Source organism: Strongylocentrotus purpuratus, unplaced genomic scaffold (genome assembly GCF_000002235.5).
Source record: "Strongylocentrotus purpuratus isolate Spur 01 unplaced genomic scaffold, Spur_5.0 spur5_scaffold_11, whole genome shotgun sequence".
Lineage (NCBI taxonomy): Eukaryota > Metazoa > Echinodermata > Echinoidea > Camarodonta > Strongylocentrotidae > Strongylocentrotus > Strongylocentrotus purpuratus.
In genome coordinates this window covers 12775388-12787689 of record NW_022145596.1, presented here as the reverse complement: position 1 = coordinate 12787689, position 12302 = coordinate 12775388, and the positions used below count along the sequence as shown (strand labels likewise).

Sequence of the window (12302 nt, the reverse complement as noted above, 5' to 3'; positions counted from 1 at the left end):
TGGAAGTGCAGTGCACCCTGTGCAGCCAGTATGAGGTAATCACATAACCCTATCTGACTTTGCTATATATGGCACTATTACATGTATAACCTTGAATGTCCATGACCTTGAAGCAACATGGTATCATTTATTAGATCTTCCATTAGGACTTCGAATGATTCGTCACTCGTCGGTTGGCACACCGCGGGAAAAGACGTCGGGTTGACAACAGCAGATAATAAAGTACAGGTAAAAGAGAGAAGGAGAGAGAACTAAAAAGAGGGAGAGGGAGAGAGAGAGAGAGAGAGAGAGAGAGAGAAAGAGAGGGGGAAGAAGAAGAAAAAACAGTGTATGAGAATATGTAAGAAGGAGATAGAGAGAGAGAGAGAGAGAGAGGTAGGGAACGCTCGTTAGGAGAGAGGCGACAAAAAAATGAGGAAAGAGATGGGGTAGAGACAGTTAGAGGAGGGGGACCGAGTGCAGCGCCAGCGTAAGAACGTAAACAACCTCGAATCGTCCAAAAGCAAAAAAAACAAAGTACACTATATAAAGGGCTAGCGAGATAAAGAGAGAGAGAGAGAGATAGAGAGACAGAGACATAGAATGGGAGGGGGTGTAATGGGGAGAGGGAAAGATAATGAAAAGAATGGGGGTTTTAATAAATACAAGGCGACAGAGTATACAAGTTCATAAAAAAAACCTCAAAACCTGCATACGCACCGAACTATTTAGCTACATTAAAAGACGAAGAGTGAGAGCAACAGAGAGAGAGAGAGAGAGAGAGAGAGAGCGACAGACCGACAAACGAGACAGAGAGAGAGAGAGAATGAAATAAAGAGAGGTAGAGAGAGAGGTAGAGAGAGAGAGATGGAGGGAGAGAGGTGAATAAAGACAACCTTGTGCGGCAGAGGAGAAGAGCATAAACAAACCTCAAATCCTGAATAAGCAACGGCGTAAGCTTTTGACAACACGCTTTACTTCATCACAAACACAAGAGGATCGGTCGGTCAGCGGTAGTTCCACATCAGCCGTAGATGAGAGGTATAAGAAGATGCTTTCAGAGCATTAACTGATGGAGAGAATTTACTGTGCACTTGTTTTTCGACGAAATGTTTTGTTGACGTTTGCGAATAATTTAATACTTTTGCATGCAATGGATATTTGGTATTGTGGGGGCAAAACTGACGTTGTGTGTAGATTGCAATGCATAATAAGGCCGAGAAGGAATAACAATAGTTATTTTTTTATACAGAAGAAGAAAGTATATTTAAAAACAAGAAGAAAGATTGGGGTCAAAGTAAATATGCAGATAATCGATGATTCAGGAAAGGTAAAACACAGCTAAATATTTTGATATTACCAACAACTTAAAACAAATTTTATCCATATCAAATAAGCAAATTAATAATGGAATTCTTATAAGCTGTGAGAAACTGCTGCTCTTCATAAAATGTTCTTTTATTGAAAACCTGATGACACCAATGACAATAAAAGAATAAAAGCTGTGTCAAGACCTTCGCGGCCATGACACACACACCTGAACAACCTGTACGAGACCCCAAAACACCTTTCCTTTTCCACCTAGACCTTAGAAGAGACAAAAACCCTGGCCCGAGGCAAACTCTGTAAACAAGAACTCTTTGTGCGTTGACTCAGAACATACGGCGTTCAGAATGATTTTACGCTTGAAAGAACCCTGACCAACGGCCATTACTGAGATGGACTTGGAAAATGCACTTTGTTCGTATGCCACTATTAATGCGTACTATTATTATGCTGGTATCCTGTACATATTGGATTAAAGGAACTCTTTATCAGTCCAATACACTGTAGGTAATGGAAAGCAATATAGTTAACATTGCGGTAATGTATGATTTGTTGTTGTTGAATTAATGGAATTGTTATTATATTTTTGAAAATGATTTACCATTGATTTTCCCTTATATTAACGTTGATCAATTTTCTAAAAGTTTTCACTGACATTTTATCCTAAATTCTATGAAAGGTTACTTTATATACAATTGAACTATTTTCATTACCATGTCAAAAAGTTGAGTATTAACTTATTGATAGGGTTGAAATATTATTAATATTTTCGAATGTATAAAACAAATTTTGGACAGGGGTTGATTCTACAAAGGCCTTCAACAAAATTTGATGGAATACTGTGCGCTAGTATACACACAATTTGCATTTTTTTTAAATACTGCTATAGAATATAATAATAAGCATAAATAAATATTGAGCTTAATAATTGCACTCAATTATTCTCAACTAACATAAATGTATTGACATTTCTCGAATAAAAATCTGAAACATTTGGTACAGTATGTTCTCTTTTTCAGTTTAGTCATGTCAGTATGTATGTAGGTGAGGAATGGTGTCATATTTATACATTCTCTGGGGTATACTCTACATTTGAGCAGCGTTGTAGGGAATATCTAATTTTTACGACCCGAGCTAAAAGTGCAACCAAATATCCATGACGGTTTAAAGGGCAAGGTGATTTATTTTTGTCTTCTTTTCAGCACGCCATCAGCAAGTGGGATTCAGTTTCCACAAAATGCATATGTATACAGCGACCGGCTCTAGGAATAGTTATAGACTTGTGATCACGTGGAAAATAATATCAAGAGAATGGTTGTATAAGTACTGAGGTACTGATATGATAATGAAAATATCGATAAGATGGGGCACCTTTTTCACTTATCTAAAAAATGTAGTACTGTACGGAAACGGAAACATAGAGCTTACAAGCTTCCATATTCGGAAATCAGTTTCAACAAGGTAAATACTGACCGAATCTAAAAATTAAAAAAAAATCAGTAGGATCAGTAGAACGAGAGGGTTCACACCGAAATGTTCGTATTTACAGATAGATCAGTATAGAAGTGACGATAGCCCCTACGATAGCAAAGGCAGCAACCGCATGCTAGGGTTCGTATATAGGACACCTTTCTGAATTTTAATGTTGCGTTTTCTCCTGCTTTTCATACAAGTTCCTATTAAGTTGCTATACTTTTGTCGTCATTCTAAAAATTTATCAAATAAAAACTCTAGAAAGAGAGGATATATAGCCCATCGTCGCGAAATTGTTTGTGGTTATAAAAGTAAAAAATAAATAAATCGTAATTATAGCTATAGCTATATGAATTTTTGTTAACAAATTTTGGTTCACAATTAAGTTAATGTGTATAAGTTGAAAATGTCTAGTTTATGCATGACAAAGAAATTACATTTTACATTTGAGAAATGACATATTTCAATACGACAAAAAACAGCTTTATATATGCAAATATTAATGTTAGGATGCAAGTAATTCATTGAGCTTGAATTTAAAGCAAAGAAGATTTCTTATCACGTATTCCTCTTGTCATAAAAATCACATCGTCTGTGCTAAATACTTTCTGTATACATGTATTTGCAGTGTATACACCCAGTACATGTTAGTATTTTGATAATGCTAAACACACTTTTAAGCTTCAGGGTTATGTATATACACTGCCCCCTTTGAGAAGAGGGGTGCCTCATGCATTTGCTCGTTACAGCCCGTTGCCCCCACCTCGTGACCGGCAAGCGACATCCAATAGAAACAGAATTCGTTAATGCGTATGCATGAGAGAACTCTAACTCTGTCCGAATGCGCTCTCAAGGCGTTGGACTCGACGAACCCTCCATTTTTTTCATCCGTGCCTGTGATGTGTAAGGCATCCATCCTTTCGGAGTGCCCCTTGCATCTGCGGGCGCGTTAGGCAGCACGATTTATACGATTTTAATATCGATTTGAATGCAGAACATTTGGAATGCTTTGTATACAAGCGATTTGATGCTGTCAGCGTTCTAAATTCTACGGATTTACGACAAAGTTTGGGTTATTGATCAGATCAGTTACCTTATTTGGTTTCATCGTTGATACAATAATTACCAATACATGTGACATAAGAATATAGTTTAATTATTAACATCTTAGTGTAAGCAGGATCCGAATTCAGCAGTTATCATTGTGATAGAGACACACAAGACTTGTACACAATTAGTTTATATCCCGAAAAGTATTTGACATGCAACATGGATGAACGGGCTTCATCCAATGATGCCCTCTACGGATTAGTGAAAGTGTTTATGCCATATTTAAGTGATTGTAAATAAAGTCAGAAACACATGATATAGACAGGGGATTCGAGCTCTGGACCTTCTAGTGACGGGAAAACTGCTCTACCACTGAGCCATCAATGTGAACACATTCAGTCGGGTAGAGAAGGGCTAGCATCAGAAGACACCTGATATGCAGAAGCTGGATGGAGGAAGGTTTCTCGGGAATACTCGGGGAGATGGGTCGAAGTGTTTACATGAAGCCTGCTCAAACCACCATGCAACACCATGCTATCACCAAATAGTCTTGGTTCAGGCTTGATATCGATAACTGAACCACGTAGGGCAAAATAATTATTCAGAGAAAATGAGAATCATTCCCCCTTTTTTCCAAAGAAAAAGTATGGAAGGAGGAGGAAGAAGCAACAGCAGAGAGTGGCGCCAAAATGATGCCACTGTGCGAATAAAGCGTTAAATTAATCATTTTCATTTTGTTTTAATAACAGTCAGCTTTAAAAGAGAAGAGAAAAGTAGAGCAGACAGGAGCAGACAGGATGACAATTGTATTTTCATGAAACGATTATGCATGGCCAATGGCCAATCAATTGGTTCTCCATTGCAATTATTGCAACCAAATTTTTCAAACGTTACACACATAAAAATTGAAGGAAAAACATCGTTCCTGGTAGCAAGGCTAATCTAGCCTGGGTGAAACTGACCATGAACTAAACGCGTTTGATATGCTGGTATCTCTTATGTAGCTAAATCGAGAAAGTGTGGTGTTATGTTAATTGCTAATGCATCACAACAACACTCTACTGGGACAATATGTATAGGCTCTATTAACTTACAGTGTAACAAGCTTTAAAACAAAATTCCCTTGAAATAAAAGAGCTGCTCTCAATATAATATCCGAAGTAGGTCAACTTGATTATGTTACATGAACAAACGAGGTTTCTAAAAGAGATTTCCTCTAATAATAGATACTGGGAAATTTTCAACTATATTTTAAGATGAAACGAAGCTCATGTCAACTTTTGCATTTAATTTTAATTTCACTGATCCCTTCTCAAAATCATTTCAGTTTCTTTTCCTTGTACTGGTATGTCCGTCTCTTTTTTCCGACCATCACAGTCTAGCCCCCCTACCCACTTTCTCTCTCTCTCTCTCTCTCTCTCTCTCTCTCTCTCTCTCTCTCTCTCTCTCAAACACACTCACACACGCACACGCAACACACAAGTTTTGACTCCCATCCTCTCCCTTTCCTCTCTCCTTTTACTCTCTCCTTTTCTCTTGATATCTATGCCTCTGTCCGTCTGTCTCCCTCTCTTTCAAGTTTCTCTCTCTGTAAAAAAAAAAAATGGTTCAACGCCCCTCCCCCCGTTTCCGTTCCCAAATTAATCTTCAGCTCTCCACGCAGCCATATTACATCGCATTACCAAGCCAACATAGAGTATGTCACTCAACGGTTAATCGGACGGACGAAACCCTTCCGCTCATGTCCATAACGACGGCGCAGTGACATGAGGTTACAGGGGAGGTGACATTTTAAACAGCCTCTTATGATTCCCTGGGACCACGAGCCGAGTCATTCCCGCTGCGACTCGATTTATTTTTAAATTCAGATATTGCAATGCAAGTGGCGTAGCCTGGGTCGTATAATTTAAGGGGTACTTTGTGTGATTGGGGGGGGGGAGGGGTGGGTAACGATGTTAATGGGTTGATGAAAAGCGATAGAGCAAGGCCGCTGAGTGGGCGGGGGGGAGCTCTCCCCCCCCCCCCCCTCCCTCATCTCTCTCTCTCTCTCTATCTCTCTCTCCCTTTATCTCTCTCTTTCTTTCTCCCTCTATTTCTTTCTATCTTTCTATCTTTCTTTCTTTCTTTTCTCATTCTTCTCTCATTTCATCTGTCTTTTTTTCCTTCATTCTGATCGGGGCCCTTCGCGCGCCCCCCCCCCCCTCCTTCGCTACGCCACTGCTGCGCAGCATGAGGGGAGCATGAATGCCAAACTTCATGTTGATGTTCCCTTAGAGATGGTTGCCCATGTTTTTTAAAATCCTCGCAAAGAAAAAAAAGATCGAAATGAAAACATGTTTGTTGACAAAACAAAAAGAGCTCATCCATGAGTGTCTTCCATCCACTTCAAAACTACTTTCAGTTCTAAAAACACTCAAACAGGAAAAGGATATTGTTCTGTCGGATGGTTTAGATTTTAGAAGAACAATAGATTGTACCACCATCGTGGTTTATTCATGTTGTCAACGAAATAAGGCGTTATTCTGTGTTTCATGTTCACTTAGAAATCAATTTACTGTAATCACAACAGGAATCAACGTTATAAGTAAATCGAATGTCTTCCTGTTCATGTTTTGGAAATAGAACAACTTCTCAAAAACAACCACAACGAAAACGTTTACTCTAAATAATAATACTACGTAAAGATATGACCGCATTTTTAAAAATCAGAGAAATTTGACCTGTTTTGTTAGGCTCATCAAAACTGTATTGTTTTTATATACAAAAAAAATCAACCTGAACAGTATGGTAACAGTAATCCAAATATCGAAGGCAAATCTGAACCTCAAAATGTGCAAATCTGAACACGTGGCGAGGCCTCACTAGAAAAGACACAGTAATGAACTAATTTAAAATGTTAAATTCTGCATCATTGGGCACACGTTTGAAGCAAAAGTGATTCGTGAGTACAAAGCCATGATCTACAAAAGGTCAAGCTGCGTCTCTTCTTCCCCCGATCGTAGAACCGCATTGATCTCTAAAGACCACTCCTTCTATCAATACCTTGACTGACCTAGCGATAGCTGGGATATCGTGTTTGGCATTTCAGGAGACGAGATTCAGAGTACCGAGAAGGATTAAGCATCAGATCGTATGAAGACCGAAACCAATACTGATAATTACAATGCACTAGCGTATTTGAAGGAGGAAGCAATGGGGGAAATCCCCCCCCCCCCAGACATATACCCCCCCCCCTCTCCCTGGGGAAACAGCCAACTTTCAATATAGTTGTAATTAGCTTATAAGGGAATCATAAGTCACTGCACTTGTAATATACTTTTTTCTTTTTCTTTTCAAAATACCCCCCCCCCCCACCACCGGAACACAAAGCAGGGCTTAAAAATAATTTCCTTGCTTAACTTTCATAGCCAACTGATATGGTTTGCCCCCCCCCCCCTCCTGAACTTAAATGCGTGGATACGCCAATGATAATTACCATACAATTGAAGAAACATCTGTAATAGATAATTGGTCTGCACCGAGTGAAACTAAAAGATGGCGAACTTTCCTTGATTACGTATATTGTCAATGCCATGAGGAATAAAAGACGCAAGACGTATCCAGGGTATTATATTTAAAAAAAGAAAAGAAAAAAGAGAAGCGTCTGAGAGGAGCTGGAGTACTGGTATTGAAATTCTTTCATAGAGACAGTCTCTATATGCCTACATACAGTTACCAACTAAATTATTCATGCCCTTGCCAAGTTTTGTAACCGTTTAAGTATGGGAAAAGGGTGTTTTCTGCCGATTTATGTTTCTTGATAATGTGACATACTAAATCTTACAACTAGATTTGTCCCTTGCTTTATCATCTTTCTGAAATGCTTCGATACCATATTATATACCTACGTCTATGACTGTACTATTCATATCCCCAACCCCATCTTATTCTTCCTATCTAGTTTTTCATTCGGGGTCAAGATACTTTTTTTATATGGTCAGCAAAAGACACGCATAATAACGTCTGAAAGAGCAGTAATGGCAGCAGGGGAAACGGGTTACAAGAAAAACCACACATGCCATTTATTACAGGATATAATATGAATCATACGCCATCACTTGTATCATATTTTGTTCGTGAATATTGTGAACAGGAAAATTGACGGTCGCCAAGTCATGTGCACAGCAATGAGGTGTCGTACACATGACATGACTACGTAATAGTTAAGTAGTGGCGAAATTGAGACTTGGATACGAACACGATAGATGTCTCAGGAAAAACTTGTTAAAAAATTCAGTAAATATAGGTTGAAATTAATCTAAATGGTGTGATTGTAATACAAACCTTCACCATTTATAAGTTTTGATCAGTTATTAAGTCATTCATTTTCGCTGCATTATTATTCATTCCATGTAAGCCTATCACCATTATGAATTTCATAATCATCAAAGCTGTCATTTCATGTATGCAATCTAAAAGGTCTGTTGAACTGCGCTATTTTTGGAACACCAATTGAGCCTTCATTAGTGAGAATAGCTGGTGGTGAAATGCCAGGGTTAATTTGAGACAGACATAGTTCGATTGGTTGTTGTCAGCAGGTACAGAGATGGTTTCGTGCTTGGTCTGCGAACCAGCAGCAAAATTGAGGACAAGATCGTAATTAATTTACAGAAACGGTTTTTTTTTTCTTCTGGGGAGGAGTTGCTACCTGACGCAATTATTAAGTTTGTGGTAAATTAAACAAAGAAAACATTCAAATATTATACAAAGATTTTCGGAAAACTGCTCTTCCTTAGTTAAGGGAACAAGAGGAGGTTAATTTTATAAAATATATGACTTCATTTTTGTTTGTTCTATGGTACGCATCACCCACGAATTGTTTTACTTTAATACCACCGACAACGACCAGAGTTTCGTCTGAGTATTGATGTGTACAAATTAATTTATTCGATTAATGATAGGAAGAAAAAACATTCTGTTAAAGATCATGACAATTATCTTTAAATGTATAATTGAAGACAAATTGTGCCCCCTCAAAAAGAGTAATGGTTAAGCACGCAGGGTAGGCTACAAAATGTCTGTCATGTTCATTTGATTATCAAACAGATTTCTTACATATACCAAGATGCATCTTGACTCTTTTTGTGAACGCAAAGTCAATGCCATCATCTTGGAAAAAGTAACACACCCCAAAAAACTTGATAAACCGTTTCATAACGCAGAGGAAAAGGGCAGTGCGAAACCAACAGTGAAACTGAAACAGTTACCAAAATCTGTCGCATAAGAAGAACGTAATAATAATTTGTTTAATTGCGGAATAATTAATACTGATATTTGTTTCTTACCCGAATAGTCATCATTTTCTGGCGGTATGTCCACCACTGTAACACTAACATTCCTATCCCTGTTCACGGCGCTATACATGAGTACCAGTCGATGTTACAACGTTATTGAGATATAATTCCAATTAGTCCAAAGTTACCACAACAGCACTGCGTGGAGGCCAGAAACAAACTGCAGGTATATCAACTCTCTCACAATCAACCGATGATAAAGGGAGCTTACCTCGGCTTGTTTCCGCTGATTCTTTTTCGTTTGTTTTCAAAGTTAACAGGATGCGGGCATAAATATGATAAAGGTGCAGCGAAATGGGGGTATATGGGGGGTAATGTAAACTCACGAAGCCTAATCATAGTATTGGTTGTTGACGGTTGCATCTTTAATGTGCCCCAGTTACCCTGTTGTAAAGTTTCCTTTGAAATCATAATCGGCATGCACTTTTACAGCAAATTACGACGATGTGTACACATGATGGAGATTTAAACAGGTAAGTGTCCTCTACCCCGCCCCCAAAATTAAATTGCACAATACAGCCACGGCCATGAAAATGACATGGATCATTATGCTGGCCTATTTTTGAGCAGATTTTGACTGTGTACGTGGTGGCATTGGCACCAGTTCCACTAGTCATTTAATGCGGTTGTCATTGCCTTTAGTTCATGCATGTGACATATGATATCGACACCCAGTTTTTGCTCCATTCCACAAACCAGTTGACAGGGCTCCAACCCTTTTCACAGAATCAGCATTTATCATCGAGTGATTTAGGGGCGCATTTTAAAAGGGGAACCCCCCCCCCTTTCCCACAGTTAATTCATGAAAAAGATACCGCAGGTCATGTTATCTCCCGAAATAGGCCAATGGCATCCATATACCTGAAGGTTGCCAATTTGATTTCGAAATAGCGAAGAACAAACTGTTAGTCATGCTGGTGGTACTATGGTACAATGACTTATGTTTTCAGCAACAGGTATATACCTCGACAATTAAATTGTTAATGCTCATTGTATCAACTGAGGCTCGCATATTGATTTAGTTTGCACGAGTTTCAATGACATAGATGATTCGACCCGCATAATATGAAAAGCTCTGCTGATGCATGTCGCAAGCACCATTAACACATTTTGCTCAATATAATCAATTACTCGTCAATGAAAAACCAACCATTGCTCTGGGTCGGTAATATATTTTTTTTTAAATGATACAGAACCAAGCATGTTTGACGTTGGACGTACTAAATCAGACTAAATACCGTGATAACAAATGCCATTGTTTTGCAAGACAGAAGGGAAAACGATTAAGCACAGAACTAATGTAAATGCTATTAATTTCGCTTTCCTAACCGTGCTCATTATATATCACCATGTTGTGTAACTGATACTAAAAGCATACGTCAAGTTGATTACCTGATCCTGATAATATTATTTATTTTGAAACATGAAGACGGTTCGACGTGATACTGTGATCTCAGCGTGGGCTAGGTCATTGCCAAGATCGTATGCCAAACACTCAAATTCTTCCTGCAATTTGGACTTCCAAGGAGGGGCGTCGCCCGAGGGGATGTGGGGTGTCCCCCCCCCCCTCCCCCCGCCCCGATTCATTTTTGTTTGGTTGGTCCGTCAAATGTTCATATTTTTGTATAGACGCTGCAAAATGTGAACAAAATCCATACCTATCACTTATTCCGAGAGTTTCGGTGGGCCAATGAAGTGATTCACTGCCTCTCCACAAGATTACTATCATGAAATACATAATACAATTTTTAAAAAAAGCTTGTCTATAACTATCCCAAAATAATTGTAAAACAAGCAATTTTGTTGTGGTGGCTTATTGGCAAATCGCAAATGTTATTAACCTTTTTATTCTTAATAGTAAACAACTGTTGAATATATTATAATCATCATTCGATAGACATACATTTACTCAGACCACGCCACCCCTAATATTTCAAAGAGGTCTAAATACCCCCCCCCCCTCCCCCGTTCAAAGGTGAGCTAGAGATCTTCTTCCTTGACGGCATGTGGCCAATGGGTTCTTGGTAACATCCTTACTCTTAAATCACGTGGGTTCGAAGAAAGGAGAAGGCTTAATGGGAGGGTAATGGGTGTCAATTTAAAGGGCAATTGAGGACATGAGGATACATTGACTCTGTAATGTAATATACAACAAACTTTTTAGTTTTCCAAACTTTCGTGGGTGGCAAAGAACACACTGATTTTGTTATCCTATTTTGTCACGGTTCTCTGATTCACCTATCTACATTTTTACAAATAATTATGCACACAATAATGGTTGCCATAGATACTTGTGTTCTAGAAAGTTTAAATTAAAAAAGAAAGTATCTTTTAAAGGTAATACAAAGTTTTGGGAAATTTTGAAAATTGGGTGGATAGTGAATCTTTACAATTTTGATATATTTGGATGCCCCTGGGGATGAATTATAAGCACTAAAAAAATTAGCCCTTAAAACACTTCTGTTTTCGAGAAAAATTAAATATACAAATTTACCGGTGCTCCCGGTAAATTTTGATGAATTTCAAATAGCGCCTATGGCCGTACAATGGTAGCTGCGACCATGAAAATCTCAGAATATGTAGTTGTGATATATAATTTCCAAACGGGAATAGCTAATCGGTCGATTTTAGTCAAGAAACATTGTTTCATAGCTAAATTAATATCTTGACCTTGAGAGGGAGCTATACAACATAAAGAGTTTATTATTTATAATTTCAAAACTTTAGACTCAATTTCAACCGCGACAACGATCAATGAATATTGTAGGAACGCATAATTATGCTTCCAATATGTTAATTTGAACCAAATTCATGACCCCATACCAAAACTTTGTAATACCTTTAAGATGGATGTATAAACATAAAAGTTTACTTGGTGTTTTTATTCAGTTCACCTGAAGCATAATTTTGAAATAAATGGAACGTAGATATAATATGTCTCCACATGCCCTTTTCAAATTCGTCATGACTTCTATCATAATGTAAAGACTCATCCCCTAATCATACTAATCAGAGATAAGAAGGTGATGTCTAAATATGGGTGTCATAAGTCCCAACGTTCCCTTCGATAAAGGTAACGAACAATAATCATCACCGATAATGATAATGGCCATATAGGAATATATAATTATATATACCAAT

General features: G+C 38.1%; 1 protein-coding gene across 1 annotated transcript in view; it reads right to left on the bottom strand.

The window, feature by feature from the left end:
• LOC578224 overlaps positions 1-9333 on the bottom strand; it is a 60583-nt gene extending 51250 nt beyond the window's left edge. Inside the window, exon 1 of the mRNA XM_003724601.3 lies at positions 9153-9333. Coding sequence (XP_003724649.1) covers positions 9153-9231 — 79 coding nt within the window. The 5' untranslated portion in view covers positions 9232-9333. The remainder of the gene's footprint in view (positions 1-9152) is intronic.
• Positions 9334-12302: the final 2969 nt, after the last annotated feature.